General features: G+C 39.1%; 2 protein-coding genes across 12 annotated transcripts in view; one reads left to right on the top strand and one right to left on the bottom strand.

Annotated features, from left to right (window-relative positions):
* SH3D19 (SH3 domain containing 19) overlaps window positions 1–22,834 on the top strand; it is a 135,951-nt gene that overhangs the window by 36,669 nt on the left and 76,448 nt on the right. For 10 of the 11 annotated variants that reach the window (XR_008550041.1, XR_008550040.1, XM_054690484.1 and 7 more), the window contains exon 2: window positions 19,760–19,799. Coding sequence is in view for 6 of the 11 variants with exons in the window: in XM_054690485.1 (XP_054546460.1) it covers window positions 19,760–19,799 (40 nt within the window). In the remaining 5 variants the exon portion in view is untranslated. Of the gene's footprint in view, window positions 1–17,959; window positions 17,996–19,759; window positions 19,800–22,834 lie in introns of those variants that run through there. The other variant, XM_054690483.1, reaches the window with a different exon arrangement.
* On the bottom strand, window positions 486–4,437 carry LOC119234453 (serine protease 48-like). Its single transcript, XM_037497395.2, has 6 exons — window positions 4,225–4,437; window positions 4,044–4,082; window positions 3,727–3,886; window positions 2,097–2,371; window positions 1,124–1,290; window positions 486–939 (listed from the first exon to the last, which is right to left on the bottom strand). The coding sequence occupies exons 1-6, from the start codon at window positions 4,274–4,276 to the stop codon at window positions 691–693; spliced, it is 942 nt and encodes a 313-aa protein (XP_037353292.1). The 5' UTR covers window positions 4,277–4,437; the 3' UTR covers window positions 486–690.

Raw genomic sequence — 22,834 nt, forward strand, 5'->3', positions numbered from 1 at the left:
AAGACCCTTTACTACAACTTTGGCAGGTAAAGCAGCAGCCTCTTGAATAGCAGCCAGAACTATCCAGCTCAGCCCCACCTGATTACTGACCCACAAAAATTGTGAGAGAATAAATGTTGTTTTCAGCCATTTCATTCTGGGGTGATTTGTTACACAGCAATAGATAACTAATATACTGCTTTAGGCTTTTCCTGCCTGGTGTGTTTCATTTGGAAACTTCTAATCTTCCAAGTCCCTGTGTCTTTCTTTCTTGTTGTTCAGAGCTAAGTCTAGCCCTAGATTGGATAGTTTTCTTTTTGAATTCAGCCAAGGGCAAAGTAATTTAACCTGTCTGGATCCCAGCTTCTTTGTGTATAGAATACAGGTATTGGTTGAGCCAGGTGATTTTCATATGCCTTTAAGGCGTAAAGTTCTGTGCTTCTCTTTTTCCCTAGACCCTGTCTCCAGATTGAGCAAAAGAATGAATATCAGAAATAGTAGTTAAAATCAATCCAGTTTTATTTGTGCTGGGGATGTTGGTCAGGGAAATAAAAGGTTCATCAAATAGATTAGGCTTAATGGAAACTGTGCCTGAAGGGAACAGAATCTGCATCTGTCTTGCTGAATCTGCAAAATTGTAACCTTCCAGAATTTCTCCTTTCCCCCTCATTTTAATTGCCACTTCAGCCCGACCATACTGACCTCACCCATTTAGGGTAGCACCAGGAAAATGGGTGACATAAGGATTATAACAGGGAAGAGCCTAGAGAAGTCCAAACTGGGGGTAGCAGAAAAGTCAGTAAATGAGATGGCTGACTTCTCAATCCAAGATTTGTAGAAACTGATGTTTGTATACACTCCTGGCTCATTGGTCTGGGTGCAGTTTGAGTCCCAGCTCATTACTCCTGCCAGGACCCAGAAATCCTCCACTTGACACATCAGAGGGTCTCCTCTGCTGCCCTGAGAGAGAGAGGAAAGATGGCTAGATGGTGCACAGGCAAAGGGGAGACTTTTCAATAGTTTAGCAAAGAACTGTAGAGTTAGTCCAGGTACTCCTGGGTTCACTCAGGGACTCTGAAGATGTGAGACATGAAGGCAACACACTGGGGAAGGGAGGACACAGAAGGGTGCGTAGGATTCTTACTATACAGTGATCCATCTGCTCCACTGGGAACTTGGAGCAGATCATGGCTTCACTGATGTTTGGCTTGACTCCATGGAACAGATTTTTCTTTTGGTAGTAGTCATTGCATGTCTGGAGATCAATGAGGGGCACTTTCAGCTCCTTCAGTGTATAAGGTGGCTTGGTATCTGTAAGGTCAAGAAGAGTCAAAGCTAAAAAATTAAGAAGCACTTTGTAGCTATGGGGACAGATCTTACACCTCTAATTCAGGGATAGCTCTGATTTCAAATACCTTACATGTCCGACAACATCCTCACTGATAGTTTGGGAAATAATCTAAAAAGGTGAACTCCCTGCTTCAGAACAAAGGTTGAAGGCAGTTAGCATTCACATAGCACAAATAACAGAAGAATCTTGGGATTCAGGAAAACCCTAAACCATGAATAATGCAAAATTAAATTGTTAGGCTTTGGCTATGTTTTTATTCTTATATAAAAATAAGAGTAGATTTAATAATATGTTGAGAAAAATCAAGACTGTTGATAAATAAATGAATCTGTACTCTCCTAGTCAGACCCAGGGTTTTTGCTGTGGTCTTGCTTTCCTGAATACATCTTCAAGTCTGCTTCCCCTGTCCATTTCCCCCCACACACACTCTACCAATTGCAGAAAGAGAACTTTATTTACTTTTCATATTGAACAGAAGTATCATCTAACTTCATTTCCCTGTCCTTTTTACTTTCAAGATTTTAGCACTATTGCTTAGGAAGAACAAATGCAGATATAAATAAGCAAAAAGATTATAGAAAAAAGAAATAGAATGGAAGCAAAGGGGGAAGGTTTCAAGGTCAAGGAGCATCTGTAATCTGTGGTATCAGATTAGTTGCCTAGATAACACAATATAGCTATTGATCAGTTGGAGTAAAGAATATTGGGGGGGTGGTGAAGAATGTCAGTTGAGGAAATAAAGCTCAGAAAATATACTTATCCTCACAGTGGTATATCCCAGAATAGCCCCATCCAGTCACCCAGCAAGAGGTTGCGTTCTTCAGCTGGACTGCAGATGAGGGGAGGCAGATGGGCAGGACTACGGGGCTGAAAGAAACTGGGTAGGCCAGTTCTACCACAGCAATGGCACTAGAAGTGTCTTCCTGAAAGTCAGGGTGGAAAATAATCCTGGATGTTGGTATTATCGTTGATCTGGATTTTGGGTGATCAAAGGCCTGAAGTGACCCCACCACTACATTATATTTTCTGGTGTCCTTAGACCTGAGAAGAGAAGCAGAACAGGTACCGAGGATTTCTTGTGACTGCCATGGAGTGTCCCAGCAGGGCCCATGGTTTGGAAGGTTGTATTTTTCCTCTAGCTCTTTCTGAGTATTTGTTCCCTCAGTAAGTCCCATCACATGAGAATAATTAAAGACTTGATCCGGCCCTCCGCCCCTTGAAGGGGCGTGTGTGTGTGTGTGTGTGTGTTGAGAGAGAGAGAGAAGCAAATTTAAAATTATGATAAATGTTATGAAGAAAACAGGACTTTAAGATAGTAAAAGATAGGGAAAGAGTCTTTGCAATGAGTGATTAGGGATGGTCTAATTGAAGAAAAGTAATTTTTCAACCAAGTCCCCAGAAGTAATAACCATGGGAAGAACTACAAGGAAAAGCATTTGACAAGGAATCGATTATGTGAAAGTTCTGAGGGTAAGAAAAAGCATATGGCAATTTCTAGGAATTGAAATAAACTGGTAGTTGATTGGGGTGAAGTTGAAAAAATGAGCAGATACTTGGGATTTATGACTTGTGCGCATATTGAGGCATTGGGGTTTTATTCTAGGTGCCTGGACAACCCTTACGGGATTTGAAGAAGAGTGTGTCGTGATCTCATCCCTGCTTTTTCAAAATCACTTTATTGTGTGTGTGAAAGTAGCAAAATCTATTATACCATTGTGGTGGTTCAGGAGCAGCTATGGTAGCGTCAAAAAGTGTATTTTGGAAGTAAAACTGACAGGGCCGGGCTTGTAGATAGGGAGGTTGTGGGAACATGAAGTATCATGTTTCTGTTCTGAGCAGCTGGTTCTGTTGCTGAGTGAGATGCGGGGCAGCCAGAAACAGAAGTAGGTTTGGGAAAAGTAATGGTGGTGAGACTAGTTCTGTTTTGATCATGCTCCTTTTGAGACACCAGTGAGACATCCAAATGGTAATGCGTCAAAACTAGAGGTCAGGGCTAGCAAAATCAGTCGGCAAGTGTATGACATTTGAAACCATGGAAACGGATGCAATCACTTAGGGAGAATGAAGAGGGCCCCAGATTGTGCATCCAGGGTGATGTGAGGATGTGGGTGTGCTGTAAAGAAGTATCCCTCCTTGAGGAATGTTCTCTTGGGAAGAGACACAGATTGGGGATGGGTAACTTTTTCAGGCACTCATTTCAGTCTAAAAATGTTTGTCAACTATTAGGAAGCCTGAAGTCTAAAGTAGTTGCATTGAGACCAGGAAGCAGCTGGATCTACTTCTAAGGCACAACCTATTGGACTGGGTAGCGCAAACTAAATTCCACTGACTGAGCCCAGGGGTTCCAGCCTCTTGAATCCCCTCATGAATCTCCTGGAAGCAAAACTAGCACTCACCAGAAGCAGCTAGCTGCCGTCAGCGCCCTCCGGTCTGAGATGAGGGTGGCCCCACAGAGGTGAAACAAGCCCTGGCGGATGCTGACCTGCCAGGGCCACTGCCCCACGTTGGCCTCCCTGCCTGAGGCAATGCTGGAAGTGACTGCAGGCCTCCCACAGACTGCCAGCAAAGAGGAGAAAGGCCTGGGACACAGCTCCGGAACTCAGCCCCTCGGCCCCAAACCCTCCCTGCTCATTTCCCAAACTTGTGCCCTCTTTCCATCTTGGCGCAAATCCCTGTTCCTCGACCCACCCGGGGCCGCTGTGCTTGGCCTTACTTGACTTCAGAAGATTCTTTGCTTCCTCCTCATCCGAGCCTAGGGAGAGAGAAGGAAGGACGAGTGACATACCATGTGGATTCTTGTTGCTGTGGGAGGCCCACAACCCCCGACCTGTGAAGCCTTTCCAGGACGGGAGCTCCTATCCCCATCTAGGACTCTCTTCACCCCCGGGGCTCACTTAAAGTCCCCATGAGAAGGGACAGCAGGAAAAGACAGCCAGCAGGGCCCATGTCTGTCTCCTCAGCTCTTAACACGTCCTGCTTCCCAGGATGAGGCCAGCAGGGGCACAGATAGAGAAGGCGGCTGGGCAGGACCAGTTTCTCCTCTTAGATGGATTCTTCTGCTCCACTTCCTCCTTTCCTTTGGTTTTTCACCCTGGGCCTGGCCCTGAAGAGAGAGACCTCAACTTGCAGGACTCAGAACCCGTGGGAGGCGCCCCCTGCAGTCCGGGGGGAGCAGGATGTCGGGTTCCTGCCTGTGGTGAGGAGGGGAGGGGCTGTTTGGTGTGGGCACCGGGAGGAGTGGACCTCGGAGCACACAGTGACCCCAGTGTGGGGCAAGGCCAGGTTCATAGACTTTGTCTGCCCCGTGAGCCACACATCTCTGGGGCCTGACCTGGTTGCTTCCATCTAATTCCACCCTCACCCCTGGATCACCCATGAGGCAGATCCCCAAGCTTAGATCACAGAGAACTGTGCAGTGTGACTGCCCCAAGTCCTTGGCTTCTGGAACTGTCACGACTAACAAGAGAATAAAAAAGAGGACACAAGTCAGTCAGCTGACCTATGTTTCCAGCCTCCTTTCTTTCCTTTTTTGTAATCTTTACCTGTTATAATTTGTTCTTTGCTTTTCTGCATCGGCTTTTTTTTTTTTTTTCTTTAAGATTTATTTATTTATTTATACAAGAACCAGGGTACAGGCCAGATGTGTGGGAGGGTGAGAGGATTCACCAGAGACACAGTGGGGAACAGGACAGGCAAACTGATGAAATACACTGCTGAGGGGATCAGTGGGCTAGACAGAGAGGTCTGCCATACCATGTGGGACCCTCACCTGCCAGCCAGGATCAAACCTGTGCTACAGAGGCTGTGGACAGCTTCACAGCGTGGCGCTCAACCTCCTGTGCCACCAGGGGAGGCCCTGCATCGGCTTATTTATTGGACCTTTCTTAAGACAGTATGGCAACGTGGGACAGAATCTTCAGTGACACATGAATCACCAGGGCTGCCTGCCTTGGAAGGGCTGATCATCTAGTTGGAAAGAAGTGGAATATGGAAATAACTCAGGAGGTGTTTGGTTGTTTTTTTTTCCACTTATAACTGATACACTGTTCATTAACAGGGGTGGGGACAAGGGCCTCAGAAAGCTGACTGACCGCATTTGTGTGTGGGGAACAGGCTGCTCAGGTTCATCCCCAGCTCTCCCACAGATTGGTTTGGAGAACTTTTGCACTTAGATAAGGCATATACCCTAAGTGTTGAGAAAATGTTTATTGCTGTTTATACAAATAAGATGATGATGAAGAAGAAATCGTTATTGAAGCTCTTTAATGTTTTAAGCTCAGAGCTTCACACAGCTGGGCATCATGGGTACACTGAAAATGAACGTGATTAGAAGGCCTGAGAAATGAAGGGGAGATTATACTTCCAAAAGTCAAGAATGGAATTATTATCGTTATTACAATTGAAAACTACAAAGCTTCCTAGTGACCAAGACCAAACAAACAAACAAAACCCAACATAACTGACATCATAGGAAGCATTCTCTTTAGTCAGGAGATAGCTTTCTCCCCCTTGGCAGTACATTCAGTGAGATTGTTGCAATATTATAAAATGCATGTTGGTTAACATACTAAGCAGTTTCATAGGAGAATTGTTTTTTATATTGCCTCTCAGTAAATGCTAAGGCCTTCATTTTGAATCATGATTAAGACGTTTCTCTGAAGAACTAAACTAACTTAAATGATTTCTATTTCTCGTTATGTAACTTGAAACAAAAATAGAATTTGGAAAGGCTGCCTCTTTTTTCCTTCAAATACCGTCTTTCTCCTTGTGCTTTGGTGAAGTTCACACTCTCTAGACACCCCTTGGAATGTTTTGGCATTTTATTTCCTTGACTCAGGAAGCTGGCTTGTATTGCTCCCTCTATGAGGGCCATTTCAGTTTTGTCTGGTTATGGGATATAGGAAGGCCACTGGGAAGGACAGTTTTAGAGCCACATAGAAGTTCCAGCGATTTGAAGATCACAAGTCTCATCTATCCCTATAGAGAAGGTAATGGATAAGCTCTCAGAAGAGAAAGAAAAAATAAGTTACAATGACTAGAAGTTAGAAACTGGTATTAAGATACAAATATGTATAGTTAATATAGATGCTTACAAACTCCTGAGAGGAAAGTTTTTGTTATCATTCATATTGTCCTTTTGGTTTACAAAGGACATTGTCCAGAAATGTTAAATTTATTTCAAATAATTTAATGTGATCAGTTACAGACACTTTTGACAGTATTTTACATTTCCATAATAACAGTTGCCTCTACACAGTGAAGGAAGCTATTCTCATTTCTATTTTGTAGATGAGGAAACTGAAGACCTTGGAGGTTAAATGACTTAATTAGTTATGTACTGTGCAGTAGCAAAGACGGAAGTTGCTTCTGTTTCCTACTTTAGTAGTTCGGTTCAAATTCAGATCTTAAGATTCATCGCTTTTTAATCTTTGCCTCTATATTGCGGCAACCTCCGAAGAACAGAAGACATCATTCATTTACCCAGCAATAATTTTTTTTTTAATGCCCATACCTGGTGCTGTTCTAGAATTAGAAGAGTCACAACATAGAAAAAGCCCCTTTTCTTTTTAAGTGTTTATTCTAGTTTTAGGTCAGATCATGACAAGTGCTTTGGAGGAAAATAAAACTGGATAGGGAAGCTGGGGTGGGGTATAATTTTTGAATAGGGTGGTGAGGGAAGGCCTCTTTGAGATGATTTCTGAGCAGGCTTCTGAGGATAGAGAGGCAGTGAGCCCAATGGTTAGCTGAGGGAAGATGGGTGAATCACAGAGAATGGTAGTGCAACGTTTATGAAGGGTTTCGGAGATAGGAGTTGGTGGGATGGGACATGAAGAAGACCAGTAGGCCATTGTGAAGACTTTGGTTTTTATTCCTGGTAGAAAGTGATTTAAAGTTTTAAATGGATCATACTGGCCACTGGTTTAAAAATGATCAGGGGTAGAAGCTGAAGGACCAGTCAAAAAACTATTGCAGTGGTTTAGACCAGAAATGATGGGCTTTAAATCAGAGCTGTGGAGGCAGAAGTGGTAAGAAGTGGCAGATTCTGATTGCATTTTTTAATTGAAGTAACATTGGTTTATGAGATACACAGCCTATAACTCCACCTCTGTATGTACTAAATCTTGCTTACCACCAAAAGTCTAGATTTTACTCACCACCATATGTGAAAAACCACGTTTAAAATGAAAAGACAACCTACAACAAGAGAGAAGATACTTGCAGATCATATATCAGATAAGGGGTTAATATTCAAAATAGATAAATCAAAACTCTGTTTGAATCTTGAAGGTGGAGCCAAAGGGACTAATTGATGGGCTGGATATGGGGATGAGAGACAGACAAGAGTCATTAATGACACCAGAATTTTATCTTGAGCCACTACAAGTGTAGAATCACCATTCTCTGAAATGAGGCACATTGTAGAAGGAACAGGTTTGAGAGAATAGAGAAACTCATTTATAGAGATGTTTAAAATGTTTGATAATTGACCAGTTGGAGATGTCCGGTAGGCAGTTGAATATATGAATCTGGAATCAATACATTGCCACAAACTGAAGGGCTAGATTAGGGTGTTGCTAGCATGTCATAATATTTAGAGCCATGAGATGAGATAAGGCCACTTAGGTTATAAGTAAAGCCCATTGTGAGTTTTAAGGGTGGACTCCACCAAAATTTAGATGAGATAAATCGGAACCAATAAGAGACTGGGAGGATAGCAGTGAGGTAGGCAGAGAACTGACAGTAGTATTCTGGAAGCCAAGAAGAGAAAGTGTTCAAGAAGGAAGAAGTGATTGCCAAATGTTACAGACAACCAGTAATTGATCATTGGATTTAGCATTGTGAAATAGAATAGGTTCAAGAGAAAAGGGGAGTGTTGGAGAAGGCAAATAATGGGCAACTTTTAAAAATAGTTTTGCTGTGAAGGGAAGGGGAGAAACAGCTGGCAAAAGACCTTGGGTGGTGCAGTTTTTTGTTCTTGTTTAAAGTGGGAGAAATTATGTCATGTTTGTGTGCTAATGGAATTACCCAGTAAAGCAGGAGAAAAATGATGATACAGAAGAAGCATGAGAATTGCTGAAGTGGTGTCCTGGAGGAGCCAGGAGGGGCCTAAACCTAACTCAGCTGGGGGATGTGGATGTTTAGTTTGGAACACAGACAAATCTTTCTACAATAGGAGCATATGCACAATGCCAGTTGGTAGGAGATGTGGTAGTAGAAGTTCTCTGCTGATTGATACCCAGGGTAGAGTTTTCTGAAGTAGGCTTGATGAAGAGGGAGAGGCAAGGGAATAATTGTAAACATAAGACACCAACTTAAGCCAGACTGGAAGGAGAGTATAGAGAGCAAGGCACTGGTAAAAATCAGTGGATTGTAAATCCAAACTTGGTTGATTAGGATTGTTATTCTTGCTATGATTATGAGAACAATAATATATGTGCTGGAAAGGTGAGACTCTTAAACTTGAGATCATGGAGAGGATGCAGTTATTGGTTTGAACAAGGCCAAGGAGTAGCATCTGAGGTTGGGGGAAAGCTCATGTGGTCCTGAAGCCGGGTTATTGTGGAAAGGCAATGAATGTTGGGGGCAGGGGCTTATCTGGAGCTTGCAGAAGTCTCAGGCGCTCCTTTCACTTTTTGCTGAGTCTTTCAGGGTGAGAATCTGAAGACCCCAGACTGGAGGGCCACTGAAACCTGAGCCCGGAATGCATCCATTAGTCTTTGTTGACTGATCTTCGTCTGACCATCAGTTTAATCAAACTGCAATTTTTTTCGCTGTAGTTTTCCATTTGGTTCACAAAACCATTGTGGGAGATTTTGTATCAGGGTCAGTGCACATAAGCAAGCAGAACACCCTTTGTGTCAGGGCAAGAAGGTAGAAAGGAATCTAGGTTACCTAGTTATTAAAATATTAATAGGCCTGCCTTCCTCTTCTGCTCTAGCATTCTGGGTATAATATATATTGGGCTTTTTTTCTTTACAATTATTGGAAAAAATGATAGAGAAATGTATAAAGTAAAATAGGAAACTTCCTTCCTTATTCTCTATTTCTTGGACCTCATGGGTAGTTTCTTGAGTGTAGAAAGTAGACTGACATTTCTTTCTGTCTTTCCCTCTCTTTGTGCCTGTTCATATATTTATGAACAGGCATGTGTGTGCAATAGAAAAAAAAAGTACTCTCTGTGTCACTTAGCTTCAATGCCAGTATATGCCCACCTGATTAATTTTCTTTACAGTGGCTACAAATCATGTCATAATACAGAAGCTGCATAATTTTAAAATGCTCATGTTGATGGACACTTGGGTTTTATTTTTTGCTATTATAAATTATGTTGTAATACACATATTCTTTGCCATTCTTAAGTAGTTGTGCAATTGCTACATTGTAAATTTCTCTGACGAGGAATTAGGAAGGATGGCGTTTTAAAGTCTAATCTCTATTGCTAAATCACCCTCAAAAGATGGCAATAATTCATAGCGATTGAGTGTATCTCTTCTACCTCCTCAGCCATACTGGTTATTTATCACTGCATCCTTTACCATTTTAACCGATTTGATAGAGCCATTAGGAGAAGATATCTTTACCAAACAGTACTGTGCTAAATTGGGGGAGATAACTGAAATTGGGGAAGATATTTCCCTAAGAAAAATAGGAAGATATTTTATTCTTACTCTGTAAAGAGGAAAAGTGGTCAGTGGAGGGGCTGGAGAATACTGGAAGTCTTCAAAATGAAAGGATAGACCTAATTGCTCTTTTTTTTTTTTCCCTGAAAATGTTTCCAACTTTTTTTTTTTTTTTTAACAGCAGGTTTGTATAGTTTTCAGATTCTCTGGTAAACCCTTTTAAGGTATTGATTTCAGATTTTACCTGAGTTTAATTCTTAAGTTTCTGGTGACTAAATTGGGAAGTAATTTTATATCAGTAGTCAGGTTTTCAGATCTTTAAATCTGGCCATTTTTGAAAGGAAATATCTGTAATAATGCATATTTAATATCAGGTTTTATACTGCTTTTTCATCTTCTCATGCTTATTCTATATATATATAGAATCTTATGTTTAGGATCTCCCTAGTGAAAAGTCCTATTTCTGTTTGATGACTTGAAAACTTCCCAATACTTTTTCTCAGATAAACATTTGAAAACAGGTTTTAGATAAGAAATTGGGAGAATCATACTTCTTTTTTAATGTAACTAAGAAAATATTTTAAAACAATTTTACTTTCATCAGTATAATGACCACCTAGGTGAAGGGGTGGGTAGGTCCGGACTCTGACTATCTGGGTGAATATATGTTTTGGTTACCTTCACGGTGAATTTGTACTTGTCAGCACAATAATTACAGACCCTTGAGTGTTTTATAGTTGGGCTTTCATCTAAGTACACATCTGTTTAAAACTCAAAACAATCTTGTAATAAGCACTCAATGTTTGGAGACTCATTTTATGTCTTTAAGAAGATGATCTAAAAGTAACAGATGTCTAAAAAGATATTAAGTTGACAAGGAAGCAACTTAATTTAGTTACCTTAGTTCTTAAATAACAATAAAATGAAATGAGTATAAATTCACTGTAAGAAAATCTTGGGAATAGGGCCTCCTTGGTGGCGCAGCGGTTGAGCGCTGGGTTGCGAAGCTGCCTGCAGACTCTGCGGTGCCGGTTCAATCCCCAGCTGCTCCCCGGCCACCAGAGGAGGGTCCCACATGGCGCGCAGACCTCTCCTGCCGCCCGCTGCTCCCCTCAGCAGTGTACTTCGGTCCTTCTGCCTGCTCTGCTCCCTGCTCTGGCTCTGGTGAATTCTCTCACCCTCCTGTGCTTCTGACTGTGCCCAGTGCTTGTATAAATAAATAAATAAATCTTTAAAAAAAAAAATGTGTTGAACAACTCTTGGGGTAAAAGAAAAACATAAAAACTATAAAATTAAAAAAAAAAAAGAAAATCTTGGGAATATGTTTTCACTGAAGTTTTTTATTTGTATTTTGTATTTTGTAGGTGTGGGGGGAGCAGCTAGGGAGGGAAGGGTGAATAAAAGGGAAGAGAGAAAAGATGGATTTGAACTCATGTTTGTGGTACCAAAGTCAGTGTCTTTTCTTACTTTTTCAGGGTCTGTTTTCTATTGACCTTTATCGTTGGAAGAAATTCTCAATGCCCAGAACATTTTTCTTCTAATTTTAGATCCAATTATGCTACTGGCCAAATTATGCATGTTTGAACATGTAAAAATATTTTCTTGTTATTTTAAGTTTAATTTTAAACTTAATGTTCCCTGTTTTGTGGGGAAAACTTTGAAGCAAGGATCAGAAATCATATGACACTAATGCTTCCTAAGTAGAGAATTCTCTACTCAATGCTAACTGAAAATATATTGGCTAGACTTACACTCAGCTGGGCTTAATTCTCAGCACTAAATTCCTGAGCATTGAGGGTAAAACACTTTCTCCAGTTCAGAAATAGCTAGATGTTCCAGACTCTAGTTCGGAAAAGTTTTTAAAAGAAATTAGGAAAAATAAAATCATTTAAAGCCATCTTATAGTTAGAAAAATTGGTTAGCATAAGGTAAAAAAAAATGGCATTTCTGATATATCTGGGTGGTTGTTGCCAGGGTGATTGTTGTGACCACATTTTAGCATCTCTTTCCTATTGCTTGCTGCCAATGAGGTTATTAAGAATACATCTTTATGGAAGTCCCAGCACTAAAGTTGGGAGAATGAGAACAATCTTACTATTGTTATTTTCATAAATAACCAACTAGCTTTAATGAGCTATAAGTTCTTTCTTGTGTATAGCTTCACATTAATTTCTTAGAAGTAAATAATTTTTAGTAGTCACATTATATTCGGTGTAGCTATTATTTGACTCTACTATTTTGTTTAATCTGTATAAAATAAATACATTTATATGAATTAAGGTTATAGAGTTGTACTATTAAAATGGAGGGGCTGCAGATAGCAATAGTGATGGACTGCCTTTGTAACCTTTAACTCAGGAGTTCCCTACAGAGTTCATGTGTACTTCTGGTGTCGAACCAGAATATCCGATCCATTGATGGCTCTCATTCTTGGGTTTTTGTTTTGTATTGTTTTAGTTACTGTTCCATTCAGATTTTTATTTTATTATCATTTCACAATTAAGAGAGGTCAGTGTAATTACTTAGTTAACCATCTTGACTGTGTCAATAAACATTTCTATGTGATTTTTTACTTACAAAGCCTCAACATAGTATATTCCCTCCCATGCTCATTTCTTGCTTCCCTATCTTTCTTGTTCCTTACCACGGTTACAGGTAACATGCTCCATATTGTTGTTCTGCTTCTCCCCTCAACCTACTCTACATTTCTAATCTTATCCATCTCCATTCAACCCTCCCTCTTTGGTTACCTCTTACTTTAGGCCTTAATCATGACTTAGACTGTTGTAAGCAATTTTTCTGCTTCTGCACTCTGCCACCCAGTCCAACCCATCGAATTACTTTTTTCTATCACTTAGTACAATTGCTAAGATATAACATGATGAATTAACCCCAATATGATCCTAAATTAATTTTATAATACCACCTCCCAATATATTTTCTTCACACCCTGAGTTCTACCTATATTATCAACACTTTCCCTTTGTCCTTTGTACCCTCACATCTAGTTCTCCTAAACTTAGATGTCTTTCATTCTATATTTATTTCTCAAATTTGGCAGCCTAACAATGTTTTGGATGTGAGCCTAATATTTTAAATTGGTAGTTGGTGGAATAGAGATTTATGTTTTTTAGCCTTCTTTATTTTGCAAGTTTTAATTGCTAAAACGAGTGAGATTTTATAATTAAAAAGAGGTTATTAAAGTAAGAGACTCCTTAGGGAGCTTGAGGTGGTAGGAACTGTAGACGCCCTGAGCCTGCTTCCTGCTCCCCTCACCACCTTTTTTCCAGGGCTTGAGTAGCACTGATGAAATGCCCATCTTCCTAAAGTCTGCTGAGTTCACCATTGGCTGAAAAAGGCAATGCAGCTGCTGACTCTGATTTGTCATCTCTGAAACTGCTAACATAAAAACACAGATCATAAAAGACCTGATTCAATAGTTAGTTGACTCAATAATCAAAATGATTCAGTTGAGCCATTTTAAAGAATTAGTAAAAAGAAGTAGCAACTTGTTGCCAATAGCTGGTTTTTCTTCTACTTTAAATATACTATAGTTGTGTTTTTTTTTTCTCCTGTGTGTGATTTGGTTTGATGAGAGCTTCTTCTAGACAGAAGAACAGACCAAATGTGAATCATTTCAGGACAAAGATGACTTTTAAATCACTACTCTGTTAACAAAAAGTGAAAAATGTATGAGAATTCCTAGGAAGACACATTTTTCAGTGATAGCAGATATATCAATGAACCAACTACATCCTACAGGACACTGGGCAGCAACAGGAATGGGAGGGCATTGGATATTACTATTATCAACAAACATTTACAGAGAACTGACTGTGTAGCAGAGTAAGTAAGGGAACACACACATAACTAAAACCTTACGTAACAGTAGCACTATAGTGTGTTGAGTGAGTGGTAAAGAAGATAAGAGAGTTTAGTTAGGATATGATAGGCAGAATAAAGCTCCCCCAACAAAGATGTCCAGGCCCTAATCCTTGGAACCTGTGAATGTTATAATTGCATGACAAAGGAGAATAAATTTGCTAATCAGCTGACCTTGATATAAACAGATTATTTGGAACTTTCCTGTTGATCCCAGTGTAATCATAAAGATCTTTTATAGTGGAAGGGGAAGATCGAAGAGAAGGTTAGAGTCAGAAGGAAATTTAAACATACTGTATTGTTGGAGGAAGGAGGCACAAGCCAAGAAGTGCAGGTAACTTTGAGAAGTTTGAAAAAAACAAGGAAACAAAGGTGTCTCCCCTGCAAATACCTTCATATTAGCTTAGTGAGTCCTATTTTGACTTTTGACCTCTGGGACTATAAGGTAATAATTTTCATGTCTTTAAGCCACTAGGTTTGTGATAGCAGCAATAGGAAACTAATGCAAGGATACCGATCAGTAAGAGGAGTCAGGATTGAGTTTATGAAGGTGGTTTTTGAGCCAGACATTAAAAATAATAAGAGCAGAAGAGCAGAATAGAGTTTATGTTCCAAATGCCAAGCTAAGCTATTTGTACCTTTCAATTTATCCTCATAAAAACTATAAAGGTAGTATTTTCCCCATTTTGTAGATGAGAAAAAAGAGGTTTAGAGAGGTCAATCTCTACTGTGAGGTACTAGTCACCACAACTAATTATTAGCTGACTTTTTATCAACATAATGGCAGCTGGCTCTTATTGTTTACTGTGCACAGGCAAACAAGCAAGGCGTTAGGGATGTCACTGTCATTATCTCATGTAATCCTCTCGGGATCAATGGTGTGGAGTGATTTGTCATTTTTCTGAGACCTGGATTTATCTGGCCAGCATTATGTTGACGTGGAGGGGAAGAAACTGGACCAGAAAATCCATCCAAGATAAAACAATCCAAACAAGAGCTTATCCGAATCTAAAATGCAAGTAAGCTCAGTGGATCTGAGAAGGAGAGTCTGCTTCCTTATTGAAGCGGCCCCCTGGGTCGAAAAAGATTCCCTTCCAAATCTAATTTCTCTCTCCCTGTGTGATTAGAGCACTGTGTTTTAATGAGTTTAGACACTTTATAATTAGAATTAATGAAAGGTGTCAGTATTGACAGTGTTGTAGACCAAACTTTTCCCCTTGCCATAGAAGCGTGGGCAGCAGTCAGGTACACTTCTTTAGAGTATAGATGCCTCGTTTCCCTCCTGCAGTGGTGACTAGGAGTGAGTTCTCCAATTTCTTATTGGGGTTTTTTTCCTTCTTGTTGTTTTTTTTTGACCAAGAAAGTAGTATATATCTTACTCATGTTCAACAACAATGAATATATATATATTTGAAAATCTACCATTTAAGAGCAATAAATTAGTCACTTTGGGAGTCTCAAAGGTAACTAAAGTCAGCTTGGAGATACACCTGAAAAGGGTGGTGAAGTGGAATTCGAAAGAGGAAGTGGGTGTGTATTAGTTGATGCTACTAATTTTGTAGAATGAACACTGGCTTCTTTTCAAGTATATATGTATTTTCAGTATTTTCTGCATAAATATGAGCCATTTAACAATTTTAGAAAAGCTTCTGTGAAATACCATCCAGGTTCTATTTGAGTGGAACTAGTTTTGCTGTCTTTTAAAAAGTCACCAAAGTAAGATTCTTGTACCCTGAATAGCTGCTATATTCTAGTGGGCAGACTCATTGCTTTATTTATTCTGTTTCTCATAAGTAAAGAGGTAATGATCTTGTTGCTGCAAGGAATTCTTTTTTCAGAATGTGTCATTCCTTCCATTAATACTGAATGGCATAAGGATTTATGTAGCATTGATCCATGCTTTCAAAATAACATAAACTCCCAGCTGGACCTTGATTGTAATACTTAGAAGTACACTACAGAATCCTTTCATAGACAATACTGCAAAGGGAGACTCTGATATGAGGTTTCAGACTCTGTTCATACCACCTCCTACTCTGTTGTGAGCATGTCAGTGTGTGTGCATTCACATAGATCAAGTCTTACCCATTTCACAGGAGGGTTTAGCACCTTTCACTGATCACCTGAATTTGTCATGTAAGTTCCTACTCAATGACATTTGTTTCTTTGGTTAGGTGATTAAAGTCAAATCTGCAAAGCCTGAATGTCTTACTAGAGATATTAATAAGTTCAGAATATTCCATTCTTAGCTTCAATTAATGCAGAAGATGACATTTGCATCTTTGTCATCTTTACTTCAAAGTGGTATAGTATTAGATTCAGAATCACCCAGAATGGTTACATATGGTAGACTTTGTCTGGGTATCCCCCCAAAAGCTGTCCCTGCTACAACAGGGGCTTGTTTCTGCGCATATTGTATATCATCTAATATATAAACATTGGAATCATGCTTGTCCAGGTTACTTGGAACAAGGTGTCACCATAGCTGGAAAATTGGGGGTAATCTGGAATTCTCACATAGAGTACTGACCTGTAGTAGCCTTCTACCAACTCCCCTGATTTTAGGTCCCCTGGACGTGTGTGGGGTCTACCCACTACTTCCTTCACATCTCCCCACAGCATTTACACACATACAGCCATCAGTACCCTTGGGACCAGTTCTGCCTTTGTTTTGCTCTCAGGGTATTCTTACGTTTCCTCAATTGGCTTTATTAATCAGGGGACATGGATGAGAATGGACCGGAAATGCCAAGTGTACACGCTTCCCCAACCCCCATCATCTGTGACACATGCAGAACCAATCCTTTTGTATAACCTTTCAGCCAAGCTGACTTTCACCCTGAGAATATGCTGTTGATCTTTGAATGATTCAAATCATCTTCTCTGCTTGTTGGACCCTGGAGTTTTAGTGTATTATCTATGGCAAATATGCATCATTTTGAAATAAATTTTAGAGTATTCTTGTTCTTAATAACTTTTCCTTAGAAATGGTGAGATGTTGGGCTAATTAAGTTATTTATGATTTCTAAGTTCATAAAAGTTCAGGAAACCTTTGTAGGCATATTCTCTGATAATTATTTAAGTTAGAGACTCTGAAAAAAAGTTGGGGAAGGGGACTGTACCAAAGAGTATTTGATTTGAAATAAATAAAGGCCATCCACTTAAAGCACTATGTGTAGTCAAGATGATGTTTCTGTGTTTGCTATAGATCTGTTCTCATTTTTCTGAAGGGATTTTATCCAGATGTTGTATTATTGTTGACAAGATTCAGATCCTGAATCTGCCATCAGGACTTTGTCATTTTCCACTTTGGCTTTTGCACCAAAATAATAGCCACTGTTATTTTGCCAGAAATGCAGCATTAACAGTAATGTATTTCTTGACAATGGTCTTTGCTGTCATAAAAGTATATATAGACACAGGTCTAGAACATACACATACTACATATTTATATGTTTTCAAGCTAAGAGATGGCATGTGTTAAAATGTGAAATCCAATTATTTGTATACTTTGAAAATAAGTTCAAATGTTTTAATTTGTTTTCTAGCCCCAAGAGGTGGGGGATGGGGAATGTAAGTCTAGTGGGGAATGTAATGATAGTTAGCCCTTACCCCAAATTATTCAATATATGGGTCGTAGGTGTAACATGTTATAAACACTGTTTTTGCATATTTACTTAGGAATATATCACATTTAAATAAATGAATGAGTGAATTTGGGGAGTAAGTATTTAAAATACCTTCCAGCAGATTGTCAAGTTATTTCCTTGAATTTTAATCACTGGTTCTGTAGAGAAATACTGTGGGCAGGCATTTGTATTTTCATAAAACAGAAAGTATAAAAATGAGTGTAGAATTTCCTGTTTCAACCAAGAATGAGGGAGAGCTATGAGCCATTCACTTCCTGAGTGGCTGCATTCCAAGCTGTGCAGCCTGGTCAGAGCACACCCTCCAATCGGAACAGGCCGGGAGGAAAGCCTGGGATGTTGAGTCTTGTTTACATGGATTGTGACTCTGTTTCTCCCCTCCTCCTGTGTGTCGTAGCACTAGGACGGTCTGTAGGGGAACTCGCTAGTGCATGCCTAGTACACTGTAGGAAACTAGGATCCCAGCCACATCTGAGGGTGTCACCGGCTGACTTCTAGTTCATCCGTACTCACAGGTAAGAGCTGTTGCTTTGCTGTGTGAGGATAGCTGATCTGCATCAAGTCTCTAGTTTTACTTTGAGACATTCATTGTACTTTACTTTCTTGTTAGCAAAACTAGCAAGCTTAAAGCTGAAGAGGAACTATTGAAAAATGATTAAAATGTGTGCTATATTGCTATGATTTTAAACTTTTAGTACCTAACAAGTGAAAAGCCATATTTTTGTTGAGGGAGTGGTAAAATCAAGTTAAATTAAAGCAAGTTTTAAAAGCGACAGTAATACTAATTCACTATGTAGAGAAATCGGAACCAGAAGCTGATTATTATTGTGCATTTTTGGAGCATTTATATCTAAATAAACATGTTCTATTGTAACTCTTCCTACTAGTTAGTCTTTCAGAGAACAGTGTTTTGCTGTGTATTAGCTCTTTGGATTAACTTTTAAAATCTTTTTTGTTATGAACCCATTCAGAAAGAATTGATATATATACACACACACATATATATTTGACTGTAAATCATACCTTTTCTTCCATTATTCTCTAAAAGTTTTAGAGTATGTTTTCATTATCTTTAACAATGAAAATGCTGCTCCACCAGCAAAAAAATAAAGGAGAAAAAAAGAAAGTCTTTTCTAAGCTTTGTCATTATATTCTGTCTTGTTAGTATTAATTCGTAAGAAGCTTTAGAAAATTGTATTTTGATAATACTGCATAGGATTAAAACATCATTGCATCAGATATTGTCGCCTTCTTTTGTTAGTTTGTTTCTTTCTTTTTCTTTTACTCCATGTATTTATTTTTAAGCGTATGTTGTAAAATGTCATTACTAAGAGTCAAAAAAGACAGGGTATGGGTTGTGTGCTTCTTTCTCTTGTATGTGACAATCTTTAAGTTGATTAACATTTTAGAACAAAACAAAAAGATACCTCAGAAAACTTGAAGCTACTTTGCTTCTGTCTCTTACCCTTTAGCAGGGTTTCTCAATCTCAGCACTGTTGACATTTTGGGCAAGATAATTCTTTGACGTAGTGTACAATTGTAGGATGTTTAGCATCTACTGGTTTCTAACCAGCAGATGCCAGTAGCTCTTTCATCATCCATTGTGATAATCAAAAATGTCACCAGACATTGCTAAATATCCCCTGGCAGGGGGTGGGGGATGAAGGAACACAGAATTGCCCCTCGTTTAGAAGCACCCCCCTGTAGCACAATAAATCTAATTATTTGTGAAACACTAAAATCCAGCTTCTGAAATATGTTGGATGATAGAGAGTTAAGGATGAGGCTGTACTGGTCTTAGTGTATTTGCAGATGTTGCTGTAGCTGACTGCTCATTTTTCCCCTCCCCATCTTGTTAGAAGCCTTTGCCAGCCATGATTCATGGAATGATTTTTTTGAGTTGAGTAATTTGTGGCTTTTCAGTCTCCTAACTTTCTTCCCTTAGCTAGATTTGTTTTGGTTTTAGCAAGTGCTTAAAACTGTAAAGATCTTTGAAAACAAAATAATACATGTAATAAAATATTTTTCAACTAGATGATTTTAACAAACCACAAAACCTTTGTTTGGTTGTCCTTCTTTGGTTGTCCTTCTTATGGTTGTCCTACCTCCTTGTCAGACAGATCCTCTCAACTCTTGAGAAGAGACCTAGTGGGGAAGACACAGGAACCTTTGAGCAGTGCATTGTGGCATCTAATGGGATGGCAGCTGGTATTTAAGAACTTCTTTTCCAGGGCTTCTAAAGAGCATTGTGACATGTAGCTATCTTCTTTCTTTCACAGATCGCAACGAACGAAATAAACCAGAGCATCGTTCTTCAAGGTATGAATTTATAATAGTTAACAATTCTGTATAAAACTTCTCATTTGAAAAAAAAAATTTGGAGGCAGTAAGAGTATCCCTGTTATTGTTACTGTGTGTTTGAATCTTTGGTGGCATTCAAAGAAGCTTCAAGAGGAAATACATTCATTGTCTGAGCAAAAATTCTCCATAAAATTGCCTAATTGGAAGACTTATTTTGAGAATTCCTAGAAGTGACAGGTAAATCTTTGCCCAAAATTATTTTATCCCTATTTTTTTCTTCCACTTTCTTTAATCAGTGATTTTATAAATGTGTGTTGCTTTTTTTCTAACTATAAAAGTAAACATAAATTTGCTGTAGAAGTTTTGCAAATATTTTTAAAAATACAAAATTTTAGAAAACAAAAATTAGTCTTCTGTCTGCTACGGTTGACTGGCTACTGCCAACTGTGTGTGTATATACAACATCTATACAGATATACCAGTAGATAGTATTCCAATTGGATTCCCTTAAGTTCATTAGTTTCAAATGGCCAGAAAGGTTATATCACTTCAGCCTGTCACCCACACTGTCTGAGTGTGTTTCACTAGATCCGTGTCAAATTTACAGATTGTCTAACTTCTAATTCTAAGCAACAAAAGGATATTTGACATTTTTAACCTAGATCTGTGAAGGATTGTAATTTTTCTGATATTCTTATTCCACAATGTATTATTTTCTTCTCTGCATTTTGTGTTGTGGGAACTGATACATTATGATAACAATGCATTCACTAGATTGACTGACCTCGTAAGCCAAGTCCTGATGCTTTTCCAAGGTGTCTAAACCCTAGAATGCATTGATCTCAAATGAGTAAAAATACAAGTGTGACAACTCTACTAGTTAGAATAGCAATGTGATTTGCAGGAATCATCAGCCAAAATAAGTTAGTAAGACCTAATCTGGGAGAAAAATGTAGTTGAGTATTTGGAATGGAAGACTGATTTTTTTTTTTTCTCATTATGATTCACATACATTAAAATTCACTCTTTAGTATATGAGTTTTGACGAACACATAAAACTACCACCACAGTCACAGAAATGTTTATAAGATTGAATTTTTAAACTAAAAAGAATAGAAAAAAATGTGCAAGACGATTTTGATAGCTTGCTTAGCTGCGAGTTAACAAAGTTGGAAGGGTAAAATATATTTAAGGTGATAAAATCATGGTCTATTAAGATCCTTGACATACATGAAGGTTTGACTGAATTAAGTAGTGTAAATTTTAATTAATGATAAGTTTTAATTGAGAGGATTATAAATCCTTATCCTTCCATTTAAATATGAAAGATCGATGAAACTTAAAAAGATAAAGGTAGATTTTGCTTAACCATATGCTTGAATATGTCTTAAGGTTTCAATTCATCATAAATTGACAGGAGTCAAAATCTTACATCATTTCCTCTATTCCCTCTAAAACTATCAGTATTGGTTTAATTACATAGAAAGAACTATAATGTTAGTATAACAAAAGTAATGACTATAGAACACACATTTGGCATCCAATTCTAGATCTACAAGGTTTTGAAAATTCAAGCATCAACTGGACATCTTAAAAAAAAAAACAAAACAGGGCCTCCTCCATGGTGGCGCAGCGGTTGAGCGCTGGGTTGCGAAGCTGCCCTCGGCCTCTGCGGTGCCAGTTCGATCCCCGGCTGCTCCCCGGCCACCGGAGGAGGGTCCCACATGGCGCGCAGACCTCTCCTGCCGGCCCGCTGCTCCCCTCAGCAGTGTACTTCGGTCCTTCTGCCTGCTCTGCTCCCCGCTCTGGCTCTGGTGAATTCTCTCACCCTTCCACACTTCTGACTGTAACCAGTGCATGTATAAACAAATAAACAAATAAATAAATAAAACATGAAAAAAAAAACCATAATGGAGCCCCATACTCCACTCTGGAGGTTCTAATTCAGTACAGATGGAGTGAATGAGTCCTGAAAATCTGATACGAAGTCTCCAGTAATTCAGATGTATAGCCAGGTTGGGAACCACTGGACTGGAAGGTAGCAGCTGAATTGGGACAGGGAAAATGGAAGAGAAAAGCAAAACTAAATCACAGGAAGATCTATGCAAGGAATTGGGCGAATCTAGCTATATGGGGGAAGTGTATGGGGCTGAGATCACTGACTTCAACACCTGAAGGGCTGGCATGTAGAATAGCCTAGCAAAATTTTTTCTCATAAATGCTATTCCCCAGAGATACTTAAAAGAATGTCTGGTTCCCAGTCTGGGGGAGGGGAAAGTATGCGTGAGCCTGGAATGCTGATGTAACAGAAAGATAGGAAATACTCAACTAATGGAGTAATGTCAGAAAGACCTAGGAGACAACCTCAAGAGACTGCACACTGGCCAAATCTGTGACAGTTTGCGTATCAAAAAAATTTAAATTGATAATACTAACACATTAAATATTTTAAAATTAATGTAAAAGAAAATTATAGAATCAGAAAATCATCATCTTATAATTCTCAGTGTTAATTGTTGATTCAAACAAGGCTCATCAGTGACTCCTAAAGCTTGAGTAAAAAGTTGTTGGGAGAACAGATACTTACACCGCCTTATCATGTTTTTAAATTTTTTCATTACCAAGGGGACAATAAACCTACAGTGAAGAAATCTGGTGATCACATTTTTAATCAAGTGATCAACTTATATGTTATCCCTATTGAGACAGTCCTATAATATGTGTGCCTCCAAATATTGCGTTAGCTCTACACATAGATATCACCTGTAACAGTGATGGCAAAAAAGATAATGTCATGAAAAATATAAAAAGACTAGAAAAATATTCTAGGTTTTAAAAAACAGAAGTTTTAAAATTTGGAATTAAAAAAATCCAAGATTAAGAAAATATTTTGTGGGGGCCTCCCCGGTGGCGCAGCGGTTGAGCACTGGGTTGCGAAGCTGCCCGCAGCCTCTGCAGCACCGGTTCGATCCCCGGCTGCTCCCCGGCCACCGGAGAAGGGTCCCACATGGCGCACAGACCTCTCCTGCTGCCCGCTGCTCCCCTCAGCAGTG

The sequence above is a fragment of the Talpa occidentalis genome, unplaced genomic scaffold, assembly GCF_014898055.3.
Source record: "Talpa occidentalis isolate TD23 unplaced genomic scaffold, MPIMG_talOcc4v2.1 talOcc4.8, whole genome shotgun sequence".
NCBI classification, from domain to species: domain Eukaryota; kingdom Metazoa; phylum Chordata; class Mammalia; order Eulipotyphla; family Talpidae; genus Talpa; species Talpa occidentalis.